The following is a 17,195-nucleotide window of genomic DNA, read 5'->3' on the forward strand; positions in this document are numbered from 1 at the left end:
TATTTATTACATTACATTAAAACATGAAATTATTGCTCTATAATTGATATGAGAATGTTATAATACAGTAAACCGGTCAAATTTGTGACGAAAAATTACCTACACACTTTTTTCTGCGGAAATCGTTAAAAGAGCGTACAAAAAGCCTCACTTAAAATTTGTGACCTCGACGCGTACCGGGTTTTTGAAAAACTCAAAAGTTTTTTGGATTTCATTTATCTCGGGAATGGTAAGGAAAAAAGTTTGGAAAAATTTGTAAGGAGAAAAAATATATAGCGTGTACAATTACGACCATTTTGCTTTGTATGATAAAATCAAGTTTTTTCATACTCAAAATATTTAAAAATGTTCTTCCATATTTACAATAAAAAAAAAATTTTCAATTGCAAAATTATAAATAATAATATTGAACAATAATAAGAAAATGAAAAATATTATATGAATATTTAAGAAAATAGTATATGAATATTAACTTCATTGGCCAAAAGAGATATAAAAAAAAATCATGCGTAGTCGTATAACATTTATAATAAACAAATTTTTATAAATTATCTTGTTAGAATATTCCATGTTAGTAAACTGTAAAAGAATTCGATGAAAGTTGCTTCTTTCATGATAATCTTCGTTTAAAATATTTTGTACTTACATTAATCCTTGTTTTGTCAGCTTGTTGCGCCTTCCACTATTATGTGGCTATAATTACAGTAAAATTAACTGTCATTACTTATTAATTCATGTTTAATAATTCAAGTTGTTTGTAATTCTTACTTTAGAAATTATTATGCTAGCTCACTTTAATAAGGTTGAAATAAGGAAAAAAAAATGTTGTTTATTATTTCACACATTTACAATAGGTGCAATTGTTTATTTCCTTATTTATTCATTAAATACATTGACGTTTAAATCACCCTTCTGCGATAATAATACATAGTAGTACATGAGTGCACAATATAATAATAATGTAAACAAAGTTTGAAAACCTAATAAAATTAAATTAACTTAGTCGGTGATGAAGAGATGAACTGCGATATTCGTAAAAAAAAATCACAAAAAAAAAGATCAATATCGTTTATAAAAACCCTTCTGCAATAATAATACATAGAAGTACATAAGTGCATAATGTAATAATAATATAAACAAGGTTGGAAAACAATTTTTTTTCTATACCAAACGGCGAAAAAACGCTGTTTTGGGTACTTTGGGGCCATCTATTTTTTGTAATTTTTATCGTAGCAAGTGAACTCAATGAGAAGAGTTGTAGAAAATGATGTCTTCGATATTTTTTGTCCTTTTAAGCTTTCTGAATGCTCTTTTAATAATTTCCGCAAAAAAAAAGTGTGTAGGTACTTTTCAAAAACTGTCAAAACTGTCGTACTTGTCAAAACAGCCTTTTTTTCGACAGATTTACTGTACTATTAAAACGCTTGAAAAATTTTCATTTATTCCACTACAATATATTATATTCCCCAATACATCACCAGTTTTAGCTTATTAAATTTGCGTCTCATAAGCAATGCTCTGAATCCGGACAATCCTATACAGGTCTGCTATATACATTAAAAAAAGGATACGGCCGGATCCTTGTAGATAAAAGACGGATCCTTGTAGTACACCAGATATTATATTGATGGTACTTGAATATGCTTAATTTTCTAAGACCACCAGCTGATTTTTTTCAGAAATATAATACTTAAAGTAGTTTATTGAATTATTATCAAATCTGCTGAAAGAAAATCGAATTTAAGTAATATGAGTCCCACAAAATCACTTTTATCCAATGCCTCCATGATTTCTGAAGCCAGTTTTAATAAGACGGATGATGTATACTACTTTCAGAAGAAAAAATTATAAATTTGTTGTTGAATAAACTATTTTAATTTTTTTCGAAGTTACTGGAATGATTCATATTGGTCCAAGATTGCAGTATTCTTTTGGACTACTGATTTTAGGTAAAGGTTTTATACAAGAAGTCTATAAAACATTACCAAAATAGCCCTTTTCAAAACAGCAGTTTATAATATTAGTCCAGTGAGGAGAAAGGTGTTAAATGCAATGATGGAGCATATTCATTGAAATACTGTCACTATTAATCGTATTAAATTTGAGTTATATATAACTATTTTTGAATTTTGAAATAAAAACTAAAAAGTTTGGGATTATATTTATTAATAGAAAATATAACTGTTTTCAGGCAGCTATCCCAAGGAAATAATAATAATAATAATAATAATAATAATTATTATTATTATTATTATTTAGCATAAATAGCTACATACAAAAATAACAAATTTCCCAAAAAATTAATAAAAATAAAGATATATATATCAATAATAATGTTCATAAAGCTAATTCAACAACATATTTAGTCAGCAAGAGTACATATATAAATAAGCAATAAATATCAAATGCTGGGTATCCCGATCCCGACACTTGCAACGCCCCGGTTTTACCAGGAACAGCAGCATCCCGGTTAATCCAAGGAATACCGCAATATTCCGGTCCGTCTAAACATTGCCATGTCGGCGACCTAAGCACCCCGCCACCAAAAACTGGTTCAAAAATTTTTTTAAAATTACCACATACATAAACCTAAAGCGCTCTTACTAACTTTACAATAATATTATTAATTAATTAATTATAATTATACCCTTATAAATTAATCCTTATACGCTTATTGTGTAAAAAATATAATATACATATGCACTTGAGGTTACTACTAACATGTGGATCTAAACAAAACAATTGATGTAATCAAAATTTGCAGTGCTCGCAAATAACCATAAAATGTTACGCCAATAGGTGAATCTCGATCATGAGGTTAATTACCTATGGGCTGGTGAAATAGATCGAATACAGGGTGTCCTGGTTTTTTTGGAGAGACTATGTCAAATCCCGGTTAATCGATGAATACTTTTTCAGTATCCCGGTTGTTCCATGGATAGCAAACACAGCTCTTCTGCTACCCACAAACACCTCATCATTGTTCTCACTTCACTACAATATTTATCTGCACATATATTTACTATAGTAATTCAAGCCACATACTAAAATTAAACTTAAAATAAGAGTTAAACTAAAATAGTGATCCTAAACAACATACTGTAAAAAAATAAACAAAATGAAAATAAAAAAACAATTAGGCAAAGGTAACAAAAATCCTAGGACAATATATGTGTCCTAACCAGCCTTTTAAAATTATGTACAGAATCGCAGTCTCGTATGCTTGTTGGTAATCTATTAAAATCTTGTAAGCCTATACCTATCGATTAGTATGAAATTGTTACAGTTTCGAGTTTGATAATGATAAACATCTCTAAAAACCTTCACCTTCTTACAAATATATGATGGTAACATATGATAACATAATGAACAAATTATTTGATACATATGCCCTGAATATTGCTGGGTAAAGATATGATTTTGTCAAAAAAACAGGATAAAAGTAGCGGTAAGACCTATATTATTATTTATTTATTTTCAACCTTTATCCTGATGTCACAAAGTATTGCATTGTCATCTGAAATTAAATCAGCATTTCGAGCAGACGAATGTATGGCATTTGTGGACTTGTTAAAAGAAATTACATCTATTTAAATTTATGTATTTGCTGCTATACAAATAGATTCGTTTATTACCTGTCTAAACCATTTGCAGAAAATCAATCCATCAAAACATTATCTGAAAAATAATTTACATTGGAATCGCTAGGAATTAAATTAATATGAAATTGTGAACATGCAAGAGATATAATCAAAACAATAAGCACAATGACGTAAATCTCCCCTTGGAGACCTGTATATCGAGCCGACGAGAAAAAGATAATTTAATGAATAAGCACTCCAGGTCGAGAGAGAAATCAAAATCCTTAAAGGTTAACGAACTTTCATAAGACTGCCAAACATACTTGTATACCAACCCTCCATCCCTTGCCATCCCTATTCTTTACAAATAAATGATATTATATCCTAGAGACGTTCAAAACATGAAACACTGAACGTACATTAAGGTGATTAAACCTAATATCTTTTAAGGTTTTAGGTATTAGAAATTTATGTCATGTATGTTAAAATAAAATATAAAAAATATAAATAATAAAAAATAATAGTTTGTGTTGTCTCTTTTTCCACTTACAAGTCAAAGTCAAAGAAAAAAAGGGACGGATATTACAACAATGAATAGTATTTTTCAATAATTGTAAGATTTTTTTTCTTACGCTTTTTGTACACTTTCTTCACTATAATTTATTTATTGCTCATTAAAACTTTTTTGGAAATTGGTATTTTCTTAGCCAGTTATCCTCTTCAACATATTAGAGAAAATGTACAAAAAGAAGTAACAGCAGCGTAGTGATCATGGACTTTTAAATTTGAAATACAATCTAATCCCAGAATCTATGTTACTATGCTATTTTATGTTTGATACCCGAATCGTAACTTTTATATAAGAAATGTAGCTCCCTTAAAAAGATACATATACTATAAATTTGAAATTGTAAATTCCAGGTACGGGCTTTATCTGTAAATTTACATTAATTTACTAAATCTTCAAAGATCGCTAAAAGGATTTTTAAAAACAATATTTTCATCAATTGCTTGTATATTAAAAGTTCTTTGCATGGTATTCTTTTATTGCATCAACCCCTTTTACGAAACGCTTTTTTTCTCTTATCCCTTGCTATACATCTCTTATTCATAAATCCTACGGAATTCCTTATTAAGCATTTTCAAAAGTTTAAAATAGAATAGCAATAAGGGTAGTATCTAAACACCTACGACAAAAAAGTGAAAAATCAGCGGCAAATATTTGAAAAATTAATAAAATCAGATAAGTCAAAATAGCTTATACATCTCTACATTTTTGCATTGTTAAAACATCTTTTGTTAGAAATTTTCATAGAACTTTCTGCCCTAAGAGTACTTTCAATATCAGCGATTTTTCCTTACGAATTCACCGATCCTTCTTAAATCAACCGTGTCCATTTAAATTATGCTTTCTTCGAATCTTTTTTACGTTGTCTATTTAGTTAATTTTTTTTTCCAAGAAGAGTCTATGAAATAGAAGTTTCATCAGCTTTTTTTATATAACTTCTTTCATTTATACTCAACTAATTGTAACGATTTGTATCTATAAAAAATCAATTTACATCTAATAAATTATTTCATTGTAATTTAGTGGTATCAAGAGCGATAACAGCAAATCCTACAGACGTCATCATATACGAAGACCCAAAACCAACAGGAGGCTTTGCGAAAAACCACAACTATACTGAATGTTGCATCGCCCAAAATGTTTCCAAAGGCTGTTTAGGCTTCTGTAACATTCAAAGTATTTTAGAAGGTAATTTTAATAATTTACTTTTTTAATAGTATACAATTGGCATTTTATTTATAGGTAGTACAGGGCAAGACCCTGAAAATTGCGAACAAGATTTCCCATCAATAGTCAATTGTATGGCAGATGGTAGAAACCATGTGCCTTGCTGCATTCATGAACGGGTTCCAGATATTTGCCAGGATGTTTGCAGGGGTGAATACACTGCCATAACTGAGAATATTAAAACTCACTTTTCTTGTTCGGCTTACACTGAACAGACGTTGGCCTGTATTATGGAAGGCATTGGTAATATAAATTATTTTAAAAAAACTATTTGTGCAATTTAACTTTGGATTTTTTTAGAGTTATTGCCTAGTCCACCTAAAGATGTTGAAGTAGAACCGTTAACGGAAAAATCAATAAAAGTAGAATGGGCACTGCCTCATGCAAATAGTGAAACAATTACAGAATATACAGTTAATTTGACTACTTTAAGAAGTTTTTCTGAGAATTCCGAAGAAGAGATTAAAGGAAGTAGTAATGCTACAGTAAAAACTATTCTTCATAAGGTACAGAAATTTTTAATCTTTTTAAATTAAAATTTATTAACTAAAAATCTGGTCATTTATTTTTAGGTCTCCAGAGACAAAAATTCCACAATTTTTACCGATCTTTCCCCATTTACTTGGTACGAAATCACCGTCACTTCCCACAACATCATTGGTTCCTCTCTCCCAACATACTCCATAAAAACTTTAACTTTAGCACCTGGTAAGGTTAAAGAGCCCACCAATGGAAGTCCGCCTGCTCTACCTGACATTAAAAGTTGTTGCTCCAATAAGGGTAATTATTTCATTAATTAATACATGTCCTGACATTTATTAATTGCCTAATAATTTTAAGGCATCACCCATAAAACATGCCTAAACAAACTCTGCGATCCAGTAGAAGCTGAAAAAGTAGAAATAACTGATCTTATGATCTGCGCTCCATGGGCCCAAGATACCTTTGGCTGTCTCACCAATGGGGTGGACCATACACCCTGTTGCAAAGAACGAGGATTACCAGATATATGCCAGCAGTTATGTACTGGAAACGTATCTAGCTTAGATTTTAATTACTTTAAGTAAGTAATTATTTGCGGTTAAGTCATGTGAACTAAAACAAGTTATTTATTAGATGTCTTCGGTACATGGGTGAGTACACCAACTGCCTTCTTCAAGGTTATGGAGTTTTACCAAGTGCACCCACACACGTTTACATTACCAATGTGGAATCAGAGTTTGCCTTACTTCACTGGTCGATGCCAAAGACTCTAGGAGATACGGTTACTAGTTATAATGTTCATATAAGGCCAGTCAGTTCAGGAGAGGATGAAGAAGAGGCTGATTTTAAGGTAAATGTTTTATTTAATGCCAGAATTTCCAGAAAATCTTATATCGGTACAATTTTCTTAATAAACTAATTGACTTATTTTAGAGCTTGACAATAATTTTTGATCATCACACACCTCTTTTTCAAGACTTTTCACTGATTTTTTTTTTAATTTTTAATTATTAAAAAAAACAAGACAACTAGGGTTTGTTTATCAAATAACCACTCAATTCACTTAAGATGTTGCGCGCTAACACCGGAAGGGTGCGTGGGCATAGCAAAATCAAGATGTTTCAATAGCATAAAATAGAATTACATATAATCTCATAATAACATTTATGGCAAGAGTAAACGAATAAACTATTTTTCAGATTTACCTTTTTTTCTTGATTCCTTCTTAATTTAAAAAAATATTTAAAAAATATATTAACATTGTCCTGAATTATGCATAATTAATTTCAAGTAAATATGCCATAATTATATTTATCGCTTTTTTACACATAAAAGAAAGATGCAGTAGATGATCGATTTTTAGATTTCTAATTCCTCAACTTTTTATGTGACAAAGACGATTTTAGAAATATCACCGCTCTAAATACAAATTTATCAATAATGATTTCTAAGTAACAAAAATTATTAATTAAACAACTTACCTTATGCATGCATCACAATACCTATTTTAGTTATGCATGACTAAAAAATATGTTTCAGACATACATATTTTTTTTTAACAAAAATATAGTGCGTTTATTTAAATTTTATATACAGTGTAATTGCAGAAAAAAAATACTTAAGATATTTTGTTATATATTATAGTTATATAGGAATATGTTTTACATATTAAATATTTTTTTTAATTTTAAGTCTTTGCTATAGTAATATTAACTAATGATTATGGGGCACGTTATATATTTTTTCAATAATTTTTGCGTCTTTATGTATGTGATATAATACAAATGCTTTTTAATTTAATTTAGTTGTATCGCTTAAAAATTATAATTTTTATTGTAATTTTATTTATTTATTTTCTTTAAAGATAATACCAAATGCAAAAAGTATTTGGGTATTGGAGGATTTAGAGAGTGAAACAGACTACGAAGTCTACGTAGAAGCTGTTAATAAACATGGAGTGGGATCACCTAGTCCACGGCTCACCTTCCAGACAGGCAGTAAGGTAAGTCATTTTATTTCTAAATTTCCTAAACAAGATAATTACATTAGTTAATTTTTTTTTAATTTTAGCAATCCCACTTACATGTCACAAATATTTTTTTTCATAATAATCTTAGCAACATCCATTTAAATATTTTTAGTTTAACTATATCGAAAATGATAAAAATTACGTATAAATATTTTTCATATATTTTTAAATTTAACGTTTTTTATTAATTTGAATGGACTGGCTTTATTTTTCATTGATTTTAAAATTTAATTAAACAGAATATGTATATATGTAATTTTATATGACCATTTTCAAGCTGAAACAGCTTAAATACCAATATAAGAATTAATTTTTTAACAAAGCCTATCTTAAATAAACATATAAAAATGCAACCGATCAATCAACAAACGAATTATTTTAATATGTTTTTGCAATTAAGTACTACACTAACATGCATAACTTAATTTGGTGGGTGGTATACATCTGTTACCATTTCAATTTTTCTGATCTAACCTATGAAATTAATGTTGATAAAAATTATCAAGAATAAAAGGACACTTTGCATTTATTAAAAAATCGTCGTTTATTACAAACAAAACAATTAATTTATTTGGAATCATTTTGCATTACTAGTAAACTTTTTACATTCCCTTTAAATTCCTTTTAATCCACTTATTCGGATTTCCGGCTCTTATCCAAAACCGATAAGTGATTTCGTGTCTGTAAACCTCCCCAGGATTTAAAGTCGTATTAGGAAAATGCTTAAAATTAACAGCATTCGGGTAGTTTTCGGTTTGCAATGCTATCGCCCCATGAGATTTATATACTGCCCTACCTTTACCTACTATATGATCGGAATTTTTGTAGTAAACTGGTATAATGTTTTGATGTTTTTCAATGGAGGCGTCTAAAACACTTGATTTGGATTGCTTGGATTGTTCCATTTTAGATAATGACCCTATGCTTAACTTGGACTTCGAAAAGTTTTTGTCTGACGATTTGTCTATTTTCTCCTTTGATGCAGTTATACTCTGTTTAGAACTGTTGGCAGCATTACTTACATTTGAAGCTCTGGTATATTCTTTGGATTCTGCTGACTGTATTTCAGGTTCAATGACTTCTACAATTTTTATTATTTCACTCAATACTTCTTTTAAATCCAGACAAGGTTGATCTGTTTCTTCGTTTTCACATGCAATTTCTTTTGCTTTTTGCAAATAATTAAATTGATGGCGCGTTAACTTTAAATGATCCTCCTCGGTTAATTCTGTTGTGATATTTTTAGATTTGAATTCTACAAACTTATTAATGAGGCTTTTAATTTCTGTAAAATTTTGTATCTCGTCGATTTTTAGTAAAGCAAGTACTTTTTCATGAATTTTTTGAAAGAGTAGCATAGTGTTATCGGAGCTTTGATCAATAGATTTTGTTTTATCTTCTTTTTGCAAAATATCTTTTATGGTCATTAGGTTTTCATAACCAAAATCATTAGCTGTATATAGCCTAACTCCTGGCTGGTTACTGTAGATCTCTATCATTCTTCCGCTAGGGGGATGCAACAGTCGGCCAACGAAACACTGTTCTTGATACATTCCCCTATTGACACACAGGTATTGATCAAACCCATCTTTGGGCACAACTCCAATAACTTTTCCGAGTACTTTGGGTACTTGAAAGTCAAACTGGGTGTGAATAACATTTAATATCTCCCCTGTGGGGATTTTATCTATTTGCGGTGTAAAGCAGTTGCAATTCAAAGTTAAAATATGTCGATAGATTTCATCAGGACCTCTATGATGTCCTGCTAAGTTAAAGAATAGTAACTGTGATAAATCAATACAGGTTGGCTGAGTGGTTTCGGCTTCAAAAAGTATTTTAAATTCATTTTTAGCTGAAAGTTCAAAAATAGCTCGAATAAGAAGATCTCCTGGATATCCGTCAGACTGATGAGGGCTTATGTGACTCATAATGACCTTTTTGTTACTAATATAAGTATCCCACACAGTTTTATCTAAACCTTTGATACCTCCACAGACACTGTGGCCTCCAAAATTAGCACTGACATTAAATTTCTTATCGCCAATAACAAAGCAACTATTTTTAATAATACTGCTTACTCTGCCTACGATTGAACCAAAATATTGCTTGCTATAATGCAAATATCCGGCGAGTTCATCGAAACCTAACAGAATATCCTCTACATCACCAGTTCGGTCTGGAAGTTTAATGGAAATCACTCTGGCCCCAAAATTTATTACTTCGATTTGGATTTTGTTTTTATTTTTCCAAGTGAACCGTTTAATTTCGTGCTGATTGCCAAGCTCGTCGTAATACTCCGCGTAATGATCTTCTGCTAAAAAAACACCATCAGCATCAAACTCTTCTATTTTAGGCTTCGGTTTAGTAGGCGATTTCGGCCTTTTAATATTTTGTTTTGATGATTCCGAGTGTATCGATACTTTGCCTGACGATGGCTCGTTTCTGGGTATTCGAGGCAAGTCTCCGCTCATTGTAAATTTGGTTTAAAATAATTGAAACTTACATTAGAATTTTAAAAATAATAATGAGGTTATTGTCAAATTTGGCAGTGACAGCTTAAAATTTTTGAAGTATAACGCGTTCAAATATTAAATGTATAGAATAATCAAATAAATCTAATTTCTTAGATCGAAGAGGAAGAAATAGAAGAAGCAGCAACTTATAACGTGACTGCTTGCTGTGTAGAAGCCAATCTAAACAGCGTCTGCTTACCACTATGTTCCTACGATGCCAATATGAACGATGTTAAAAGACTGGCAGTATGTGGCTCTGGTAAGACACTCCTGATAATTTAAAGCTTACCGGTAACTATGATTTTTTTAACAGAATTCCACACGATCTTAAAATGTGCCGCAGGTGGTAGGAATCATGGTACTTGCTGCAATAGAAGAGGAGTACCAGCAGCATGTCAGTCTTTATGCTCTGGGGTCATTGTGGATTCTTTAAGAAGTACAGCTGCTAATTGTGTTACTTATATTGGAAATATTGTGCAGTGTTTTGAAGAAGGTGCACCGTATTAAATATATATGTTACTAGTAATAATAAAAAATATATTTTAGGCACAGGGAAATTACCAGGTCCAGTGGCGGGTGTTCATGCAATTGCAGCGGACTCTACCAGCATTAACTTGGAATGGTCACCACCAGAGGAAGGGCCGAATGTTACTGATTATGTGATACATTACCAAAAAGTCGATAATACTTCCATGCATGAAACTTTACTTAAATTAGATAAAGTAAGTAATTAGTAAACTTATACACAAGTAATTAATAAATTACTCTTGTGCTTGCAGCAAGTGAACACAACTGGATACTATTACATCTTAACGGGCCTTGAAGAAAACGCCATGTATCAAGTATTTGTAGTGGCAAGAAATGAATATGGTACCTCCTTACCATCATCCATAGCATTTATAAAGTTATCTAGCAACAATGAAGGTAAATGGGTCAATGCAACCACATCACCTCCGCACTCTTTAGCTGTTGCTAGTCACAGTGCCACATGGGTTACCATCAGTTGGCAACCACCAGAGTTTAGTCATCCATCTGAGCAAATTTCTTATAGGTAAGGATTTTTCGAAGAAGTCAAAAATGATTTTATTGTTGACTGCCTTTTTTAGACTATACCACAAATCTACCTCAGAAGATAAATATCAAATTAAAAACACATCTGTGACCTCATACATGATCAAGAATCTAACCCCAAATACTCAGTATATTATTTATGTTGAGGCAGTCACTGACAAAGGGGTCAGCATGCCATCAGAGACTCTTATTGCCTGGACAGATCCAGCATATCCAGCTTTTGTAGAAGTAAGTGGCTTTTGAAAAGGGACAAATACAGCAACAGCGCTTGTGGTGGCCTGATAATATTTTGCAGTCTAACGATAAAGGCCTGGCCAGTCTCTTAATTTTATTAGATTATTCTAAGGCTTTTGATACCCCAGACCATGCACTCTTGTATTCGAAACTGCATTATTATGGGTGCTCAGATGCTTTTTTAAATATTATCTCATTTTTTCCTAATGAAAGATTTCAGAAAATAACATACAATGGAACTTCTTTTCAGACCCTACGTATTTATTCCAGTGTTCCTCAAGGCCCTATTTATCTCCTTTGCTTCTTGTAATATACACTGTTGATATTCTTCGTTCTATTAATTTCTGTACAGCTACCGCATTTGCTGACGATACGCAACTGGTATATAACTTTAATGACACCAACATTGCTTATGCAACACAGCGTGTTAATCACGACTTAGAAACTATTAGGTCTCTGTCTAATGAACATACTCTACAACTTAACTTCAATAAATCCAAGCTTCTATATTTTAAAAGTAAAAAAAGGGGTCATTCTTCCTTTTATAGCTTCCGCGAAAAATTTTGGTTTACATATAGACGTCGTTTTACCGAATATGTCAAACAGTTGAACAAAAAGGCCTTTTTGACCTGAAAATTAATTTTTATTTGAGTCACTCACTTCATTTTAAATTAAAAAAGCTACACTTTGAGTCTCTTGTTCTTAGTCATTATGCTTACTAAGATTTTATATATACGCCTTGTTTGCGGTTATTAGAACAACAAAGAATTCAGAAAATGCAAAACTGTTGTTGTAGGTTAATATATGGCATTAAAAAGGGAGACCACATATCGCATAAAATATCAGAAACAAATTGGCTGAATATGTCAAATAGATGGAATTTTCATCTTACCAATTTTGTTTATAAAATTATCACCGGCACTTCAGAGACCTCTTCTATAAAAAAACTGAAGAGTAAATTTATTCCAAGAAACAAAGTTCATCACTTAAATGTAAGAAGCAAAGAATCACTTACTATGCCCAAATTTAAAACGTCATTTACGTCTAATGCTATTAAACTCTACAGTCTACAACCATATTCCTACCACTTTAAAATTCTAAATATTAATAAATTCAAACTTAAATTTCGTTCTTTCCTCTTCCAAGCCCAAATATAACTAAATATGTTCAATCTCATCAAAGCCTTCAAGTTAAAAAATCATGTTTTATTGCACCAATGATCTGTGAATTTTTATTCTGAGTTTGCTGCAAGTCGCCTTCCCTTTATCTGTGCAAAGAACTTGAGCATTTAATTCCGGCTCTAATATTATGATTTCTATAATGGTTAAAATGGTTAAGTAGGAGTAGCCCTAGGGCTAGACTTTATTTTCTATATATGATTAACTATGTATTTGTTTTTTTTTGGATTTAAATATAAAGACTTATTATTATTATTATTATTATTATTATTATTATTATTGTTATTATTATTATTATTATTATTATTATTATTATTATTATTATTATTATTATTATTATTAAGTTATACCTATGTGCTTTAATGCAGAAAAAAATATTATTAACAAAAAACTTTCTTAAGTCTCCAACAGTCCATCCCATTAACCTCGTAATAGAAGGCAGCAGCATGACAATCTTATGTATTGCTATGGGTAACCCAATGCCTACAATATCCTTATACATATCTGGACGGTTGGTGAGGCAGGATACCACAAGACACATGGTAACTGTTATCCATAATGTAACAAGGGATATGGATCAAATCTCTTGTTATGCTGATAATGGTTATGGTACACCCATGCAGGCTTCTAGGAAAATTACTATAAGTCGTAAGTGAAAATAGGATTCTTGATTCAGGACTTTTAAATCCGTGGAACCTTAACGTGAATCCAAATATTTTTTCGGTTTTTGGTCAATATAACATATGTTTTATTTATTTAATATAGATGGTCCTCACATCCAAGCAAGCGGTATCACCATGGCCACCATCGGGGATTCAGTAACTCTCGAATGTAAGGTAGAAGCAACACCAGAGCCCAAAATGATCTTCTGGAGAAGCCACGAAGAGAGAACTCCGGTTATCCAAGGTGGCAAGTATGACATCCAAATTGGAAAAGCAAAGGATGAAGAGGATAAATATATTATGCATTTAACTATTAAAAATATCTTAGGTATAGTATTACAATACATCGACTTAAATTATATTCTTATTAAATATGAATGATATTTTAGATGTTGACGTTGGTGACTACTACTGCCATGCAGAAAACGCATTCGGAAGTGCAACTCAACCGGTTTCTGTTAGAATTAGAAATTTGGCAACTGTAAACAATGTAACTCAATGTTGCCTTGATCAGAATGTCACTTCTAGTTGCATGGATGCTTGCTCGTTCCATTTAGATATCGATGCTGTCATAGATAAACCTGAGTGTATACAGGTTAGTCACTTTTCGTCTATTTTTTAACCTTCTTAAATACTGAATTTTTATGTTCAGGACTTTGATAAATTAATGAAATGCGCAGCAGACGGATCAGATCATAGAAACTGTTGTGCCCACCAAAATGTTCCACGAAGATGTTTGGACTGGTGCAGAGGAGAGCCGATAATCAATAGTAAAGTGTGTGTTTTATCATACACCAAGCATATTATGAGCTGCTTCCACGAACTAAGGTATGATGTCTAGTATAGTTTTTATAGAGATATATTGAAGAAGTGTTTTAGGAATTTCAGCTCGTGAGATCTGGTGATTGACACCTTTTTCAGCTAATTGAAATAAATCTTTACACTGATTTCCTTCTTATAATATTCGTCGAAGACCTTTAGCTTCTTTGTTATTTTTCCTGTTGTACATTTGTTTTATAGCCTAAGATCAATATCAATTATGCTAATTTAGATATAGGTATCATTGGCTAAGTAACTGTATCCAATTTAGAATTACAAATTGTAGTAGTTTTTATCATAGTTTTTTTAATAGGAAGATCTGATCTTCTTCCAAAACTATCTGATTCTATGCTGACTTAGCCTCAAATATTTTGATGATTTGTATATATGATGATAAACATAAATTTTTATAGGCGTATACATTACATAAATATTAAAAAAAATCACTATTATGACAAAATATCCTTGCTAAATAAATGATTGATATATGTAGGGATAAGCTACCAGGGCCACCTCAAAACATACGGGTCGAATTCATAGATGCCCACTCAGTTTACCTTCTATGGGACCCTCCAGTAAAAAATCCACATACTGTAGAAATGTATAGGGTATTCTGGAGGCCAGTAGACTCTCCCAATAGGTCAAGCCAAAAGGGAGATACGTCTGAGACCAAACTAAAAATTTCTAACTTAAAAGGTAAAAACCACAAGTTTTTCATTAAAAACTTTTTAACAAATAAAATTTTTGCTTAGATGGCACGACATACGAGGCTGTAGTAAAAGCAGGAAACAGTAAAGGAACATCAACCTTGGCAGACCCTATTAAGTTCACCATGGGTGAAAAGTCGCTTTATATCACACCAGCAGCAAGTCAAAGTCAAGAAGGTGGCCATGCTGGGGTAGCTGTTGCGGTTATTTTAGCGTTAGCTATTGTTGCTGCTCTAGTCGCTGCGGCCGTATGGTTCGTAAGAACCAAGAAGATGCTAGGTGTTAAGGGAACTAATGGAATCGCGTTCGAGAATCCTAGCTATTTAAGAGAGGTTAATATGGATAATGTACAGGTATGGTTAAAATAGTGTTCTTTAAAGTGAAATTTTTGATTATATTAATTAACTTCTTGAAAATCTCATTTAGACGGTTTAAAAAGTGTTTCTCGATAGTACGCTCGATCCTATACATAGGCGATTTTTTAGATTTTTTTATTGTAGTAGTTGTGTGGTAAGTGTCCTAATACTATTCGGAAATTATATTTTAAATCCTATACAAAACTTTTTTCTTACTATCATGCAGTTTGCTGTATTTGAAGTATATATTTTTTTTTATACATCTTGAGCTACATGATGAGATAGGGCTACGAAACGAACGGATGTAAAAAGTTAAGGCTTATAGAGACGTCAGTCTATAAATAAATTGAAAGGGACCAAACCTTATAATGCAACGGTATTATAGCGTTTTATTTAAATTTCGCGCCAATATTCCGAAATTCACTTCACAGAACTAACAACTACCGGCGATCCGGTTCCTTATAAACTCGGCAGAACGTTGTTCCGGAAGATTCTCGCTAGCCGTAGAGACGTCGTGCGAAGTACCACTTGTATCATTCCGGAATGATGGAGAATTAGCTGGTTTCTCGGTGTTTACAATATCGTTACACTGCCTCTTCTCTAAACTCATTTCATCCCGAAATGGTTTCAAAGATGGGACTGGACCTCTTGTAGAAATAACAATCAATGGTTTTCTCCAGAGAACGACGTTGGGGAGTATACTAGAGCCCACACGCCTGTAGACTTGTTACTTCTAGTATGCTGCGAATCATTTTCCAGTTCAGGCTGTCAAGTCCACATGCAAATTTGGGAATTGCTAGACTTCTCAGATCCTCGGCAAGCAACTCCTTCTTTAGAGAACATATTTATCATTTATTCTATTCATATTAGTTCATTCATTCTATTTAGCCTATTTATCATTATCTTGGGTGCTTGCCGGACTCTTAAATTTTCTCGAACTCTACAAAAAACTTAAGGTATTCCTCCGGACATTTGTAAATCAGCTGGACCAGTATAAAATACTTCATGGGTCACGTAGTGCCGACACTTTCGTTCATTAAAGTGATAGAAATTTATCCAATGTCAATTCGGACTCTGGTTGGATTTACCGCAGCTCAGCGTTTCCTGCCAACGATGATACCAACTCTTCTAATTCTTTCGGAATTCCTTCCCGGTTGATGTTAAGAACCGCAATTTTTCAAAGTATTACTGAAACTGCAGAGGAGTGGCTTAACTTCGTGTCCTACTTTAACAGCAGAGAATAGTGAATACTATATGTTATAATTATCTTATTACCCTCACAGGAATACTCTTATCAGCGCGTACAAGGGTCTTTCTTCACAGTCCGTGGTCTTACTATCAATGGAGCCCTCCAAAACAACTTTGCTCCATTCTGCTATCGAAGCTTACTTCAGAAGTAGGACTCGAACATTGTAATTCCTTTTCAAAATAACTTCCTCTTCGTCTATCTTCAGGACTTCCTGTTTAAAGCTTAACTCGATTGCCATTGATGTTCATTATGTCTGTTTTAATAATCACCTGATCCTCAATCTTAGCCACTTCAAAGGATGTTAAATTGTGGCTTTTTCTATGATGAACGTAACGTTTGTTCCACCTTGAACGTTTGGTCGATATGACCTCCCTTGCTTGATTAGCAAACTTGCAACTTTAGGTTCTGGCGGCTACGTCCTTCACGAACCTCCCTAATTCTCTGAAATCCTCTGAAATCGGACACGAGCTTGGCTCCTATTTGTATTCTTCGCCGCTTTGAATTACGAGCTTAGGTGG

General features: G+C 32.0%; 1 protein-coding gene across 1 annotated transcript in view; it reads left to right on the top strand.

The window, feature by feature from the left end:
- The window catches only part of LOC126737025 (Ig-like and fibronectin type-III domain-containing protein 1), a 149,917-nt gene that overhangs the window by 129,958 nt on the left and 2,764 nt on the right, over window positions 1-17,195 (top strand). The window contains exons 5-22 of the mRNA XM_050441707.1: window positions 5,173-5,337; window positions 5,392-5,619; window positions 5,677-5,882; window positions 5,949-6,156; window positions 6,217-6,439; window positions 6,493-6,709; window positions 7,724-7,861; window positions 10,516-10,660; window positions 10,715-10,894; window positions 10,948-11,123; window positions 11,181-11,452; window positions 11,508-11,700; window positions 13,286-13,532; window positions 13,650-13,874; window positions 13,936-14,141; window positions 14,199-14,374; window positions 14,859-15,061; window positions 15,118-15,425. Of these exons, the coding sequence (XP_050297664.1) occupies window positions 5,173-5,337; window positions 5,392-5,619; window positions 5,677-5,882; window positions 5,949-6,156; window positions 6,217-6,439; window positions 6,493-6,709; window positions 7,724-7,861; window positions 10,516-10,660; window positions 10,715-10,894; window positions 10,948-11,123; window positions 11,181-11,452; window positions 11,508-11,700; window positions 13,286-13,532; window positions 13,650-13,874; window positions 13,936-14,141; window positions 14,199-14,374; window positions 14,859-15,061; window positions 15,118-15,425 (3,716 nt within the window). The remainder of the gene's footprint in view (window positions 1-5,172; window positions 5,338-5,391; window positions 5,620-5,676; window positions 5,883-5,948; window positions 6,157-6,216; window positions 6,440-6,492; window positions 6,710-7,723; window positions 7,862-10,515; window positions 10,661-10,714; window positions 10,895-10,947; window positions 11,124-11,180; window positions 11,453-11,507; window positions 11,701-13,285; window positions 13,533-13,649; window positions 13,875-13,935; window positions 14,142-14,198; window positions 14,375-14,858; window positions 15,062-15,117; window positions 15,426-17,195) is intronic.

The sequence above is a fragment of the Anthonomus grandis genome, chromosome 6, assembly GCF_022605725.1.
Source record: "Anthonomus grandis grandis chromosome 6, icAntGran1.3, whole genome shotgun sequence".
In the NCBI taxonomy this organism is placed as follows: Eukaryota; Metazoa; Arthropoda; class Insecta; order Coleoptera; family Curculionidae; genus Anthonomus; species Anthonomus grandis.